The 15,670-nt window shown below is 35.2% G+C and overlaps 1 protein-coding gene and 1 long non-coding RNA gene across 3 annotated transcripts; one reads left to right on the top strand and one right to left on the bottom strand.

The window, feature by feature from the left end:
- Positions 1-2,388: 2,388 nt before the first annotated feature.
- On the top strand, positions 2,389-6,041 carry sdf2l1 (stromal cell-derived factor 2-like 1). The gene is made up of 3 exons (XM_046841150.1): positions 2,389-2,647; positions 3,988-4,184; positions 5,577-6,041. The coding sequence occupies exons 1-3, from the start codon at positions 2,470-2,472 to the stop codon at positions 5,853-5,855; spliced, it is 654 nt and encodes a 217-aa protein (XP_046697106.1). The 5' UTR covers positions 2,389-2,469; the 3' UTR covers positions 5,856-6,041.
- Positions 6,042-10,511: 4,470 nt separating this feature from the next.
- Positions 10,512-14,434, bottom strand: LOC124380316. 2 transcript variants are annotated; one of them, XR_006924658.1, is made up of 2 exons: positions 13,042-14,434; positions 10,512-12,776 (listed from the first exon to the last, which is right to left on the bottom strand). It is a non-coding gene; the product is annotated as an uncharacterized LOC124380316 (long non-coding RNA). The 2 variants fall into 2 exon arrangements; XR_006924659.1 differs by having other exon boundaries at positions 10,512-12,732.
- Between the last annotated feature and the right edge of the window lie 1,236 nt (positions 14,435-15,670).

Here is a 15,670-nt window from a genome sequence, read left to right as displayed (position 1 = left end):
TTCCCCCTACTGGCCAGATATGGTAATGATTATTTTTTGTTGTTTCGTTTTTAATCATTAATTATGTTTTTAATATTTTTCATCCTTTCAATCATGTATACAATCTAGTGGCATTGCAATGAATTGTGCATTTAATGCAGCTATTGTTGAGATATTTTGTTTAGTCAATCCTCACGTTGAATAATCCTACACCGCTTTTTATTTTTTAATATTTGCTTGTAATTCTATTTATTAATAAAAAGTAAATATATATATATATATATATATATATATATATATATATATATATATATATATATATATATATATATATATATATATATATATATATATATAGTATATTCTAATATATTTTCATTTATTTGCCTTCATATGTTTGGTCTAGTAGTTTTTATTTTTAACCTTATGTGAAAGTGTGTGAGCGATAAGGGCTTTTTTCCCCTATTATCTTGCCCTATTTATGAGGTTGCAATCCCAAATTAAATTTAAATCAAAAGCTAGATTTATCCACTTATAATGCCAAATTCAGTTGGATATTTGGTTGTTGTTTTTTGTTTGTTTGTTTGTTTGTTTGTATAGTATTATTTTAAATTTTTTGGGGGGGGGGCTAAATTCATTTCTTTAATCTGTACTCCAACATTCAAAGGGTCTGGAAATTATTCATATTTTTCATAGCAAGTGTGCAGAGTGTATACGGTGTACTTTAGTACTTTAAAACACCAAAAATAAATAAAGAATGGTGGGCACTGATTTAGTTGCAGGTCCAGCAGAAAACAACTCTCTCTCATTTGTTTTGTGAGATTGAGGTATTTTAATCCTGAAAAGCTTCACTGGTAGTGTTTGCCCTATTTATTGACTCCTGGCCCTGCTTAGTCTACCCACAATCAAATGGTAATAAAAGTAAAAAGGAAACTGGAATATAACATTACAGCTGGCAAAGATGGCATACCAGTTTGACAAGCTCAGCCTGTTTGGTTTTCATACCAAGCTTAATTATTCTTCAAAATGCTACATTTTTACTTTGCCATGTTTTTGTTGTCCATGAAACTTGTATACCAATATTGTTTTCCCTCGCTTATTTAGCCAGCTTAAATATTTTCTTGCCTCACCTTGCTGCCAACTTTAAGCAGTTGGTACAGCTTAATTTTTAAAGATGCCTTAAGGCAGGGGTGTCTAATCTTTTCCACAAAGGGCCGGTGTGTGTGCAGATTTTCATTCCAACCAAACAAGGGCCGCACCTGATACTCCATTAAAAATAAAGATCTAAAAGATCTGCTGTGGCTTGGTTGGAAAAAACCTGCACCCACACCAGCCCTTTGTGTAAAAGATTACACACCCCTGCCTCTATGTTGGGACCTGATGTTCATGTTAGTCAGTATATATTGGTCATAGACATTCTTAAGTGCGCCTTTAACAGACCAATCACGGTATAATGCTCTCATATTAGGTTATGTTTACACAATAGTTACATATTTACTCGCTTTTATAGGTTAACCTGCTGTTTATCATAAACCCATATCCTGTGTTATATCAGAATCAATGTGCTTCAGTAGTGCAACAGGTTTTATTTTTTTTATTAAAATCTGAGAGGTTTGTTTGTTGACAGACAGACAGACAGACAGACAAACAGACAGACAGACAGACATAGAGACAGACAGACAGACAAACAGACAGACAGACAGACAGACAGACAGATAAATAGATAGATAGATAGATAGATAGATAGATAGATAGATAGATAGATAGATAGATAGATAGATAGATAGATAGATAGATAGATAGATCGTTTACAGTTCAATTTATACTTCAGTTTTTTTGTAGACTTTGGGCCCAAATAGATCAGACTGAAACTTTAAGTTTTGGTTTCTAGGTTTCATTTCTCACTAATGTTTATAACAATATCATAATATAATAATTATAATAATCAAAGCTCTTATTTACATTTACATTGTAAACGTATAATATAATAATTATAATAATCAAAACTCTTATGATTTTATCCTTTAGGAATGATCCATCATTACATTTGCCATGAATAACCAATCAGATTACTAACATTACTCCAAACAACCAATCACTGAGCACTGTTGTTAACAAAGTTTTGATCACTATTGTTTGTCCCACAGAAGGTTGTTAAATGTTTTTCCTCTCCCAATCAGCCACTACCCTTTAATAATAATGTCGAAAATAATTGTAAACTATTATAACCAGAATCATTAAGCACATCACATAAGTCACAAATGTCTCTTGACTTGTATTACTAATACGCCATGCAAAAAACCTACACGACGCTCTATAGCTACGTGATTGCGTCATTACGTTGTCGACCAATCGCTGATGACCGGGTGCTCATGCTTTTTCCGGGTTTTCGGACTTGTCACGATCTGATTGGTCAGCAGCAGCTCCGGTGTTTTGAATGGAGCTTCGAGACGTCGCGGCGTTATGTCGATAGCCTACTAGATCTGCGCAATGGATCCGGCGAAGTCTGTACGCGTCTATTTCGATTTCTTTTTCTTATTTTGCATCTTGGCGAAATGTCAGGGTCGCGATTCAGACTCTGAATATGTCACCTGTGGATCTTTAGTGAAACTGCTGAACACCAGGCACAACGTTAGACTTCACTCCCATGATGTGAAATATGGTTCAGGTAAAGTCACAGGACACGAGGACACGAGTTCAACACATTACACCAATTTAATTAACAATAATATTACTAATATTACTAATTTATGATGACAGTACATCAATTATGAATCTATGCTTGTTGTGTATTAATAAGATAATTAGCTGTGTTATTAGCTGTGATGCTAACACCCCCTCCCCAGCAGTAATAGTCATGTATGGTGCTAATCTGTTTCCTTTTGAATCCAAGGCAGATTTACTTCACGGTTCATTCAGTGTTCATGCTGATTATACGGTATTTTGTTGTACAATATACAGAGCAATATTTGTAAGGACTTCGATAAACTGTCACTTTTTATAATAGATTCTTGTTGCTAATGCTCTCACTTCCGGATTTCATACATTTCTTTCCGTTCTTGGCAAGGCATCTTTTTTTACTGTACATATATCAGAAGTATCCACACTGGTGTTCGGTTGTAATCAAATGTGTCTTCGACTAAAAAGTAAAATGTGATCTGGCAATTCATTATGTAGCAGTTATGACACTATGACCATTCATTTATTTATCCATCCATCCAACCTACCTACGTATTTAATAACCACACACCAAGCCTGCCTATCTACCTACTAACTACCTACACATCTACCTACCTAATCACCTGCCCACCTACCCACCCACCCAACCAACCAACCTGCCCACACACCCTACCTACATAACTAGCTACCCACCTACCAACCTACCTACCTTCAGACCCACCCGCCAACCTACCTACGCACCAACCCACCAACCTACCTACCTATGCACCCACCAACCTATCTACCTACCTACCAAGCTACCCACCCACCAACCAACTGACATAACTAGCTACCTAACCACCCACCCACCAAACTACCTACCTACCTACCCACCCACCAAACTACCTACCTACCTAAACCCACCTACCTGCCTAGCCACTCACCCTTCTACCTACTTTGCTTAAGTAAATGCTTTATCCTGGTCAGAGTTGTATTGGATCTGGAGTCTGTTCAGGGGAAACACACAGTCACAAATACTTCTACTAAACTGTGAATGTGAGTGAAGCTCAAGAAACCCACAAAGATACTAAAAGAACATGCAAACTGTACACAGACTGAGGTCTGGTTTCCAATTGGAGACCCATGAGCTGTGAAGCAACAAAACTACCGTCTGTACCAATGAAACCCTGTGACTTTTTCATCTTCCTGCTTATTATTATATGATTATATTATTGTGTATATCTCTCTACTTTTTATTTGCATATAAAGATATGATTGGCTGTTATATTTCTTGATGCAATACCATTTGTAATGTTTTATTTTAATTTTGAAATATATTTTCCCCCATAGGTAGTGGACAGCAGTCGGTAACAGGTGTGGAAACAGCAGACGATGCAAACAGTTACTGGCGTATCCGTGGTAAACCAAATGAAATATGCCAGCGTGGGGCACCCATTAAATGTGGTCAGGCTATCCGTTTTACTCATATGAAGACAGGGCGCAACCTCCACAGCCACCATTTCAGCTCTCCTCTATCGAACAACCAGGTAATTTGTTTATTCGTCATGCATTTCATCTCACCATTTCCCCCCCTCCGTACATTCAGCGCATCTAATTTCCTTCCACCAAAGCATGCAAGCCCTGAACCAGAGCGGTGTGGTTTTATTTTCTCATTGTTTGTTATAGGTACTAACATCTATATATAAAATATTTATAAATGTCTTTAAATCAGAAATAAATGTTTAAACTTATTTAAAATGATATATAGGCCACACATAGGCATCAAGTTTCTATAAGCTGAGTGGTCTGTAAACAGAACACAGGTTTTATTTATTATTTTTGATGATCTACACACATTCAGAGACTAAATATATATAAAATGGCATTTAATTAACTATTATCAATTATTTATTGCATTTAGTTTATGGTTAAATTGTGTATACGGTCTTTTGGTCAGGTTGTGCATCAACTTGGAAATAAAAGAAGGAACTGTGGAGAAAGTTATCATTTAGAAAATATCAAGAGTATAATTGTATACAAGATATACATGATTTGACAGTTCTCTATGTATAATACTGTGCTTCAGGCCATTAAAGTGTTGTGCAGTGGGATATATATATATATATATATATATATATATATATATATATATATATATATATGTGTATATATATATATATATAAATATAAAATCTTAGAAGGATACAATGAAACTGCCTTTCTTTGAAAGTTGCCCTCGTTTTAAATTCTTATTATTTATACCTTGTTCCCTATCCCATATATATATTGTGGGATAGTGACATCTGATTGGCTCTTACAAAGAAAGTGTTCTCCCAGTTGTATTTGCATATTAGGATATGATTGGCTCTTATATCTTTTGACGCAGTAACATCTGTCATGTGTTTTTAATTTTAACCCAAATTAAATTTTCTTTCATTTTTCTGCTGCATAAACATGCTTGTGATAATTTTACTATTTGAATACACACATGCACATTACTAAATATCTGGAAAGAATTGTATTTATTTGCTTTCTTTTTTATTATGTTTATGGACACGAGTATTTATTTTTTCATTTTCATGAGCGATTAAAGTCATCCAGGTTGGAAAGTTTTTTTATAATACATTGTAAATTTCAATATTTTTACAATATTTTGAGAAACAGGGATGTACTGTGTGTCTTTAATGGGAAATTTAATGTCTGTTAAGAAGAAACGTATATAAGAATATTCAGAATATATACCTTTTAGTTCTCCAAGTTGGAATATTTGAATTTTGTCATTTTGTCATATTATAAATGCAGTAATAAATTAAGCCACATATCTTATTCCACACTTAATTTTAATTCAAAATGTCTGCAGATCATTCTCACTGACTTTGTTTAAATACTTTCCAAACCTTAAAAATAATAGTTGCAAAAAATGGTGTGTTTGACTGCAGGAGGTGAGTGCGTTTGGTGATAACGGTGAAGGTGATGATTTAGATGTGTGGACAGTCCAGTGCAGCGGGACGTACTGGGAGCGCGAAGACGCCGTCCGGTTTAAACATTTCGGCACCAGCGCCTTCCTCAGTGTGACCGGAGAGCAGTACGGCCATCCGATCAGGGGTCAGCACGAGGTCCACGGAATGTCCTCTCCCAATCAGAACAACTACTGGAAGGTGATGGAGGGGGTTTTTATTCTTCCTGGTACTGAACCCTTAAATCATGATGAACTTTGATGACTCAAAAAGCACTGTACTCTCAGCCAATAAAGACTATACCACCATTTCCAGTTAGTGTTTTAGTTTCATTTGTACATGTCTGGTTTGAGTTTTTTCTCTTTTCCATTTATTTTCTAGCCACCATGTCCAGTGTGTAATTTAGAAATCAGTCGAATGTATAGAATAAAGATTACACCAACAATATTTTCCCTGTTTGTGAGGACTGACATTAATTTTTTATTGCATCGTGTGTGTATTGGTAAAAATTATTACTAGATATGTGTGTGAGAGGTTTTACAGCAGTTATATTTTATTTATCAGTAGTACTACAGTACTGAACCTGTTAATTGTACTATAAAAATACATTCATTTTTACAAACTGGGAATTAGATCTTGGCCATTATAAGACCATGATAGGACTGTATCTATGCTGATTAAATTTTGGGACATTAGGTCAAACTAATATCATTGTTACTTTGAGCATGTTGGTTCAGCTGTATTTTTATACCACTTCTAATTATGATATTAAAGTGACCTCTATTGCCATATATGTGGTTTATGGTTTACAACAAATAAGACAAGCTTTTAATATGGTATAAATAAAATATAACAATTGATAATTCATTGTTAAAAATGTTAGTGACATCATCAAAGTCGTTATTTTAATGAGCAATAAGAGAAATTATTCTATTAAAAAAAACCATGATAGTTTAATATTAAACATATAACTTATCAAACTGTCAACCTCTGTGTCTTTGTATTATATGTGCTACTCTGGAATAATAGAAAGTTTGTGTAATCAGTTACAATAGTAAAACTATTATTACCTGATCAAAATAAATGTCTATACATGTTTATACTGATAGATGGTGTTTAATTCTGTAGATATTATATAAAAGTCATATGTCTTCCTCCTCTGGTTTCCTATTATTTAAATTACTCTAGCATAACAGTTGGTATTATTACAAAAAAATACAAAAACATTTTAGGCCTAAAATTAATTTCTTTGAATCTTTTAAAATTAATATGAATATAAGCAGATTGAACTTAGCAGAGTTTACCCAAAACCAAAAATCACAGTGCATCACTTTTAACACTATCATTTCAGATGACTTTAATTTTAATTCATCCATTTATTTATTTACAGTCTCTCATAAAGTGAGTACATCCCTCACATTTTAGCAACCACATTATACACTACTTTAGAGTAGTCAATGTGCAACTTGTATAGCAGTACCGATTTACTGTCCTCTTAAAATAACTCAACATACAGCCATTATTGTCTAAATAACTGCCAACAAAGTGAGTGCACCCTAAGTGAACGTGTCAAACCTGTGTCCAAAGTGTCAATATTCTGTGTGAGCACCACTGATATCAAGCACTGCATTAATCCTCCTGGGTATGGAATTCACCAGAGATGCACAGGTTATTGCTGTTATCCTCTTTTACTCCTCCATAATGACATCATGGAGCTGCTGGATGTCAAACACATGGTGCTTCTTCACCTTCTGTTTGAGGAGCCCCGCAGGTGCTCAATAGAGTTCAGGTCCGAAGACATACTTGGCCCTCCATCACCTTTAGCTTCCTCAGCAAGGCAGTTGTCATCTTGGTGGTATGTTTGTGGTCGTTTTCATGTTAGAAAACTGCCGTTTGCCCCAGTTTCTGAAGGGAGGGCATCACGTGCTTCTTAAGAATGTCATGTTGGAATCCATGTTTCCCTCAATGAACTGCAGCTCCACAGTACCAGCAGCACTTATGCAGTCCATGATGATGCTACCACCATGCTTGACTGTAGGCAAGACACAATTTTCTTGTTACTCCTCACCAGTGTTAATACACGTGCTGTACACCATCTTAACCAAACAACTTTATCTCAGTTTCATCAGACCACAGGACATGGTTCCTGTAATTGAGGCTCTTGTGCAGGTCGTCTTCAGCAAACTGTTTGCAGGTTTTCTTGTAAACCAGCTTCAAAAGAGGCTTCCTTCTGGTATGACAGCCATACAAACCGACTTGTTGCATATATATGAGCACTGACAAGCGGACCATCTGCTTCTGCAACCTCTAAAGCAATGCTGCAGCTTCATGAGTCTGTTTTTTGAAGCAGCTTCTGCACCTGACGCACAGCACGAGGACTCAACTTCTTTGATGGACCCTTGCGAGTCCTGTTCTGAGTGGAACCCGTCTTGGAAAACCTCTGTATGACCCTGACCACTGTAATGTAACTCAGTTTCAGGGTGTTACTGATCTTCTTATAGCCTCAGCATCTTTGCGGAAATCAACAATTCTAATTCTCAAATCGTCAGAGAGTCCATGAAGACCATGAGGTTGGTTCCATGTTGAACATCCAGTGGTCAGTATGAGAGAATTGTACTCAAATCACTACATTTTAACTGCTCTAATACAAGATACACAAATATGTATAGTCCTGTGAAGCAGACAAAAACATGAACATGATGAATAGTACATGTGGCTGTGCATGGATGATCGACATACAGCTCTTATCACGTAGGGTGTACTAACTTTGGTTGCCAGCTATTCAGACAATAATGGCTGTATGTTGAGATTTTTTCAGAGGACAGTAAATCTGTACTGCTACACAAGCTGCACATTGACTAATCTCAAAATATATCTACATTTCATTTTTATAGTATTGTCCCTTGAGAAGAAATACTAAAATGTTTGCCAAAATGTGAGGGGTGTACTCACTTTTGTTAGATCCTGTATTTATTTTAATGTCTTTTTTGAGAAACCGAGATCTTTTTAATCATAAAAAACGTGTCAGTAAGTTAAAATAGCATTGAATGCAATCTACACGTCTCCAGAAGTCGTTCCTATTCTGATGGGGCGGGGCCATCATTGAAAATACCACGCCCATTACAAGACCATTCAATTCAATTCAATAAATTTTTATTTGTATAGCGCCTTTAACAATGAACATTGTCTTAAAGCAGCTTTACACAGATAAAGATATGTGGTGATAAAAAATGTTGAGGACAAGGGTAAAGAGGAATAGGAACTTAAATCACGCTTCAATTCCGGACAACTCAAATCAAAGCAGAGGTGGAGATAATAATAATAATAATAATAATAATAATAATAATAATACAAATAATAATAATAGCTCAGTGAAACGGGTGTGCAACATCTATCCAAAACGAATAATGTTATGTAATATACTATTTTAAAAAAGATATTTACATTTTCTAATGATATTGCATACAAATAACCGGGACAGGATATCTTGTATTTTGTACATTATTAAATGCTATAAACGGTTCCTAAAAAATAAGCATAGTCTTATTGAAATAAATCAATCTATGATGCAAAACAGTACCAAAAAACCGCAAATAAATAAAGGCGAGGGATTTCGCGTTATTTTTTCGCCAATTTAAAATGTCTACATTATTAGCCTTTAGTAAAAAAAAAAAAAAAAAAAAATGGAAAAAAACAACAACCCAGAAACCTAAGTGTTCCCGGTCATCACTGAATTCAGTAAGTAAAAGCCGATGATGTGATATTATGTTGACCAGTAGGTGGCGACATAACATAAAAAGTGGCCAAAATACAGCCGTTTCTGTATTAAATCCTCCATGTTGTGATTCACTTTGACCCTTGTCACTAAGACCATAAGGTTTAATAATGTCATATAAAACGTCATATATGCCTATACACCATATATGAATTGTCCAGTAGTATAAAAAAACATGACTAAGTACGTCTGTACTGACTCCCTATACAGAGCTTTTCATCATGGCGCCCGAGTTTTAAAATTTGGAAAAAGAAACTATAAAACCCATAGTATCTATTGAGAGTTAGTCCCAAACCTTTTTTTCCTAAATGAATAAAACAAATATCGCACTTTACATGTTAAAAACAGCACAGTATGTCGCACTGGCTAAGTATTTTACCATACTAGCAAACACAACATTGGCTCAGTATGGAATACTGCTAAAATACCAAGATGTTTTGTTTTAGCAAATATTAAAAAAAGACTAAATAATATTCATATATTTTCATTTGTGTGTACATATCAAATACATATATATAAGATATCAATATTCTGCAGGAATTCCTTCCTGTCTCCTCCATGTTGCATCCATTCAGTTAATTTGACACCTTGCTAGCTTCACATTACCTGAGGGTTAAACTCTATTTATTAGCACCTTATCATAGTTTCTGTGCTTATTTATCTCTATGTCCTATATGTCCACATCCTATCCGGTTTATTACATTTAAGTAGTACAGACATCGTGCAAGTTCACTTACATTCCCACAAACTGCATGATTAGCAGGATAATTTCACATAAATACATTCTATAAAATGAAATTTGAATTCTGTGTGCATAACAATAACAGACTAAAAGAAATCAGATCACATACAATTTGTGCAATTTGCATTTATTTATTGACTTCTATCATTATTTTTTTAATAACTGTATAATACCATTCTACTAGTAGTGTTACTTGGTGGATTTGTGTGGAGACTCGACTCAATACGGATGAAATCCAGTGACATCTCTCATTTCGAGCAAGTAAACTAAATACTGTATAACCTATAACATAGATCATCTTTAGTTATTAAATTACACTGTAAAACTAAACCCTAAGGGCATTTCTAAAGTTGATAAGATCCAGTAGGTTATATGTATGTAATAAAAAATCACGATAAAATCAATTATTTCACCATTTATTTATATCAGATTTTACAGCATAAAATACGCAAAGAAGAAGCACACACATTTTACATAATTGTGGGTAAACTAGTGTTTATGAGTTGTGTGTGCTGATCAGCAACATCAGTGTAAAACAAACACATTGCAGGACATTATATAGATAGGTAGGTAGGTATGTGTTTGTATGTGTGTTTTTTAGTCTAGTGGACTGATGCCCTTTCATTATTGCACTGCTAGCTGCATCTCCCACAGTAGTGCAACAGAGAAAGAGTGTCAGGCAACAGACGGCTAACAGCCAGTGGATACAGCAGCTAATCCAGACATACTCATACTCATACACACACACACACACACACACACACACACACACACACACACACACACACAATTTTTGTTCTTTTTGTCAGAAATAGACAGGCAATAGAAGTTATCATTGCTATTAATTAAATGCTAGCATAAGATGAGTGGTTGGTAACCAAAACAGCTAAATAATAGCCATATATTACCTACTCCACATGGCAGTCACTATAATTAAAAAAATGTATTAATGTGTATTTATTTTAACATGAGGTCTGAAATAAGTTTAAACCCACAGAGATATGGTAATGGATCCATATGTGCTTTATTTCATGCTTCTCTGAAAGATAAACGTCCATCCACAGCATGTCTGGATTTGTCTAAATAAATACTTTATATAATCATTTCACTTGATTGTCATGATTAAATGGTGGGAAAACATCAAATCAGTGTACCAACATGCCTCCAGGGTCATGTGTTTTTAAAACACACTTTCTGTAATGAGTTCAATGTTTGCAGATATAACAAACCATCATTGGAAAAATGTAACAGAACCTTTTATTTAGCATTTATTTTTGATTGAATGTTTACTGTTTCAGCAATAATCCTTGGGGATCAATGAAGCACCGTCATGCTGTAACACAAACAAACCCCAACAGACAATCTTTCTAGATTTATTTACAGATTTATTTACGAATCAGATCAAATGATCTAGTTTTTAATCCAAAAATACATCCAATGGTCAAATATTATTGATGTTTTGTTAAGATTACAATTAAAGTTACCCATTTGGATTTTTAAAACTTGAGTTTAAAAAAAAAAATTCAAAATTCTGTAATTAAATAATGATATAATTCAGCCAGATTAAATGTAAAATATTATTATATTGTTTCTTTATCTATGAAACTCAGGGCCGCATTTCTATAAATTTATATTATTAAACAAATGGTAGATAATAAATTACTTTAATAAATTCTTGATGGCACATCAGTCATATCTGCAGATTATCAGTTATACCATTACTGCACTTTCTTAAATTTTTACCAAAAACTAAATAAAAGCGGTCAAATGACGTACACATGGTATTGTAGATAACCCTTAAAGTCAAGACCCTATAAGCAATATTGCACTACTACATTTACATTTAAAAAAGCAGAGGCAATATTGATAGGGTCTCGCCTGCAAGGTGGATTTCATATTGTAAATCCATTATAAACATTTTAAAGCATATGCTCAATATATAGCTCCATTTCTTGTATAATTTGTATTACAATGTAAAAGTATAATTTCTCATAATTAGTAATGACCATTTGACATCAGCCTGTATAACATTTGATCGTGGTATTTAATAAAGAAAATGGAATGTGTCGAAATCAAATGCAGATGATAATACATGGTGTTGCACCACTTAGAAATTTCCTCAAAATGAAATCCTGCTAAACATACATAATGTTCTGTCCAATTCATTACAACATATATTTTATTATTGCCATTAGTGATAAACCAAACCTTTGCTGAAGCAGCCCTAAAATACAATTAGCCCATATGACATCCACTCATTTCCTCATTTCAGTGTAGTTTAAAATGCTGCAGAGCACGTGAGATCAGCAAGCACTCCATCCAAAACCACTGGATCCTGATTCACCTTCTTGATACATAGCAACAAGGCAGGCCAAATGACTAAAGCACATATGTTTTACTCTGTCGTCGGGAAACTCTTTAATTCCTCACATACCAACGTGTGCCTGCGAGCAAATGACATGCTCCAACAGAATAGTTTTTTGTTTTTTTCTCCCCTCTCTTGGGGGATTTCACCTTGAAGTGACATGCATGATCGTACATGTCCTATGCCAAGTATTGCTGATTTTTTTTTTTTCAAGAAGAACGAGCCCTTCTTTCACCATAGAGGCCTGTAATGAATTCTGGTGGAAACGGAGACATGAGCCGTATTCATAAATATGAATGGCTGCACAATGTGGAATAGCATTAGTAGACAATTGCAATCATAAAATGAATAGCATGGTAAATAAAAACAATAATGATAATAGCATCAGGTCAATTCGTTAATGTGAGAGGTACCAATTGATAAACTCGCCAGACAATAACACTACACTGGGCCCTAATAGAGATAATCGAAAGCTTGTTTTGGCTTGTGGGCCAATTATAAAAAATAATAATAAAAAATAATAATAAAAACAATAGTCACGGGAAGAATGTTCATCTGCACTTACCATCAATGAAACCAACGCATTTGGCTTTCTATCAAAGTCGATCCTTGATCATGAAGAGCAGGAAAAGGTGTCGCAAAGGCCCCGTGTTTCCTAAGTGAGTGTGCTGCGCATGCGCCTTGAGCCACACAAGGATTTTTTTTTTCCTCCATGAATTTTCCTTAATTCTAGTCGTGACGTCAGGTTAAATGGACAGAAAACACGCCCCATTTCACCACCATTGTAACCAAGAAAGTAACCGCAATGTTGATTGATAAATCTCACAATTTATAGCTTAGAAGGTGCATAATGATAGATCAGAGTGTGACTGTGGCCCACATCGCCATTTAGTGAAGAAGGGGGAAAAAAAGGCAGGGAGCCTAATTGATCATGTCATCATGTTAATTATTTTATAATTAACACGTCACAATGAGCTGGATTAACCAATGGAGCAAGTGAGGTTGTTTATTCACATTTGGCTTTATTTGATTGTATGTGCACTCGCTAACGTGCTGCCTTGGGAGTCCCCGAGACCACCGCAAGAGAGGAAGGAAGCGGAGGGGGATGAGGAATAGGAGAAGTGGGGGGAAATAGGGGTGGGCTAGGGTATGGGGTAGGTCTGCTGTTGCCAGGATACATAAAAAAGAACCAATAGAAAACCAAATATACTCTATAGAATAGACTATAACGCCAGGCCTACTGTCAGAAAAATGTTCATTTCCTGTTTTCAGTGAAACAGCTAAGAAACAAATCATTTCTTGGTGAAGATGATTAAACATGCACTTGATGGCTAAAAGGAGCCTGCGTGTACATCTCCATATGCATGATGTTATGTGGGAAGTATGAAGTCTGTAATTTAAACCATCGTCGGGTGCTTTAATTCAAACCAAACCAATGTTACAGTTGTAGCCCACCACCTCGAAACCCCTAATAGTCTGCAGGAAACACTTTGTGCATGCAACATTCCAACAATGGCCAAACTTCTCACTCGGTCTTTTAACTGATTAGATGAGATGAAAGTAGAAGTTCAACTGCCCCTAACCTTGTAGATACACCGACCAAGGAGTAAAAATGTCACTCTGGGTGGGATGTTCCCTCCTTCCCTCCTTCTTTCCCTTCCTTTTCTCACTCAACGAGACCTGCCCCCTCCCGCATTCCTTACAAATAGTCCCATCCCCCCACCGACCTGCCTCAAATAGGAAATTCATCCCTCCTTCTCCTCCTCCTCCTCCTCTGTTCCAGTTTTACCATATACCCCTACAAAATGTACAGCTTTTGTCCAACTTATGTGTTTTCATGTCAAATTTTCAAAATGAACAAATTAATAAATTATTAATAATAATACCAATATTCATGCAAAGAGATTAGGTTGTATTAATCCATATTCCTTTAACAGATCTGTAGCAATATATATGTATGGGGGAATGATATGCCAAGAGCAAACACATGTGCTTGTGTTATAATAATCCTGAATGACTGTAATTTTGATATTTATCAGACACGCCTGTTAGTAAGCATGGTCCGAAATCTTGTAAAAAACGTATTAGCCCTATTTAGACTTTCATTTATGGATTACATCTAAATAAATGAACATTTATCACTTAACCCAAAGCACAATTTGTACGTGTTGCTCCTTCATTTTTTTGGTATTTATTTTTGTATTATTATTACTATTATTTACTGTTTAGAGCGCGTGATTAAAAAAATCCCACTGAGGGGCAAATAAAAGAATGATTCTCGAAAGTGCTGTGAGAAGGTAATACAAAATTTAGGGCTTGAGTTTAATTAGAAAATATAGCTAATATTGCATGTAGTGTGATAGGACCGATTTGAATGTAATTGTTTTATTCGAAAAATATCCAAGCTGAGAAATAAATAGTGTAGAATAGCATTTAATAAACCTAATACGCCTTATGTAATAAAATGAGCTGAGTTTTGTCTGAATGGTATTTCATCTAACATTTGAAGTTTATGTGTTGCAAAAGAAGACGAGGCTCTGAGGTTCTGTTGAACAGAATGTTCTTTCTCTTGGGGGGCGTGGTATCGAGACCTTTTTTAAACCACAAGGGAAAGAGCACTGCTTCTATATGGATGGCCTATAGCGCGCGCACGCGCACGCACACACACACACACACACACACACACACGGACAGGCACATGGGACTTTACCCAGTCCTCCACAAAGTGCTTGTGGTGTCAGCGTGGGCAGCATGGCTAAAAGAGATAACGTCTCCAAGTTGTGTGGTGTTACAAAAACGAATACGCAGTGTGTAGGACAAATATACATTTCTTTAAAGAATAAAAAGCTCCAGCGCAAAAAACACATATACATATAAATGAACCAACACAACACTGACAGCAAAGTAAACAGTTTAACAAGAATAAAATAAAATAAAAATTGTAAGTAAGTCACAGCATGTGCTTCAAATCCGAGTTTGCTTTATGGTTCGATCCAAATCAGCCATGTTTTGTTGGGTTTTCGTAGTGTTTAGATTTCAAACTTAAACGCCAAACTGTAAATAAATACATGAAATAAAAAATATATATCAAATATGTTTTAGTTCCTTAATTAATCCTGACCAATAATTGAGATCAAGCCCTATTTATAGTCAGGAATTTGTGATCTGGGCCAATAGAAATGCAGCCTTGCCAA

Source organism: Silurus meridionalis, chromosome 27 (assembly GCF_014805685.1).
Source record: "Silurus meridionalis isolate SWU-2019-XX chromosome 27, ASM1480568v1, whole genome shotgun sequence".
In the NCBI taxonomy this organism is placed as follows: Eukaryota; Metazoa; Chordata; class Actinopteri; order Siluriformes; family Siluridae; genus Silurus; species Silurus meridionalis.
The sequence above is the reverse complement of the archived record's forward strand: the minus strand, read 5'-3'. Positions and strand labels throughout refer to the sequence as shown.

What these genes read in the sequence shown, in the direction of transcription:
- sdf2l1 (XM_046841150.1), top strand. Translation starts at nt 2,470, where the DNA reads ATGGATCCGGCGAAGTCTGTACGCGTCTATTTCGATTTCTTTTTCTTA. An exon ending in TGATGTGAAATATGGTTCAG is followed by an intron (nt 2,648 to 3,987) that starts GTAAAGTCACAG and finishes TTTCCCCCATAG; the next exon opens with GTAGTGGACAGCAGTCGGTA. An exon ending in CTCCTCTATCGAACAACCAG is followed by an intron (nt 4,185 to 5,576) that starts GTAATTTGTTTA and finishes GTTTGACTGCAG; the next exon opens with GAGGTGAGTGCGTTTGGTGA.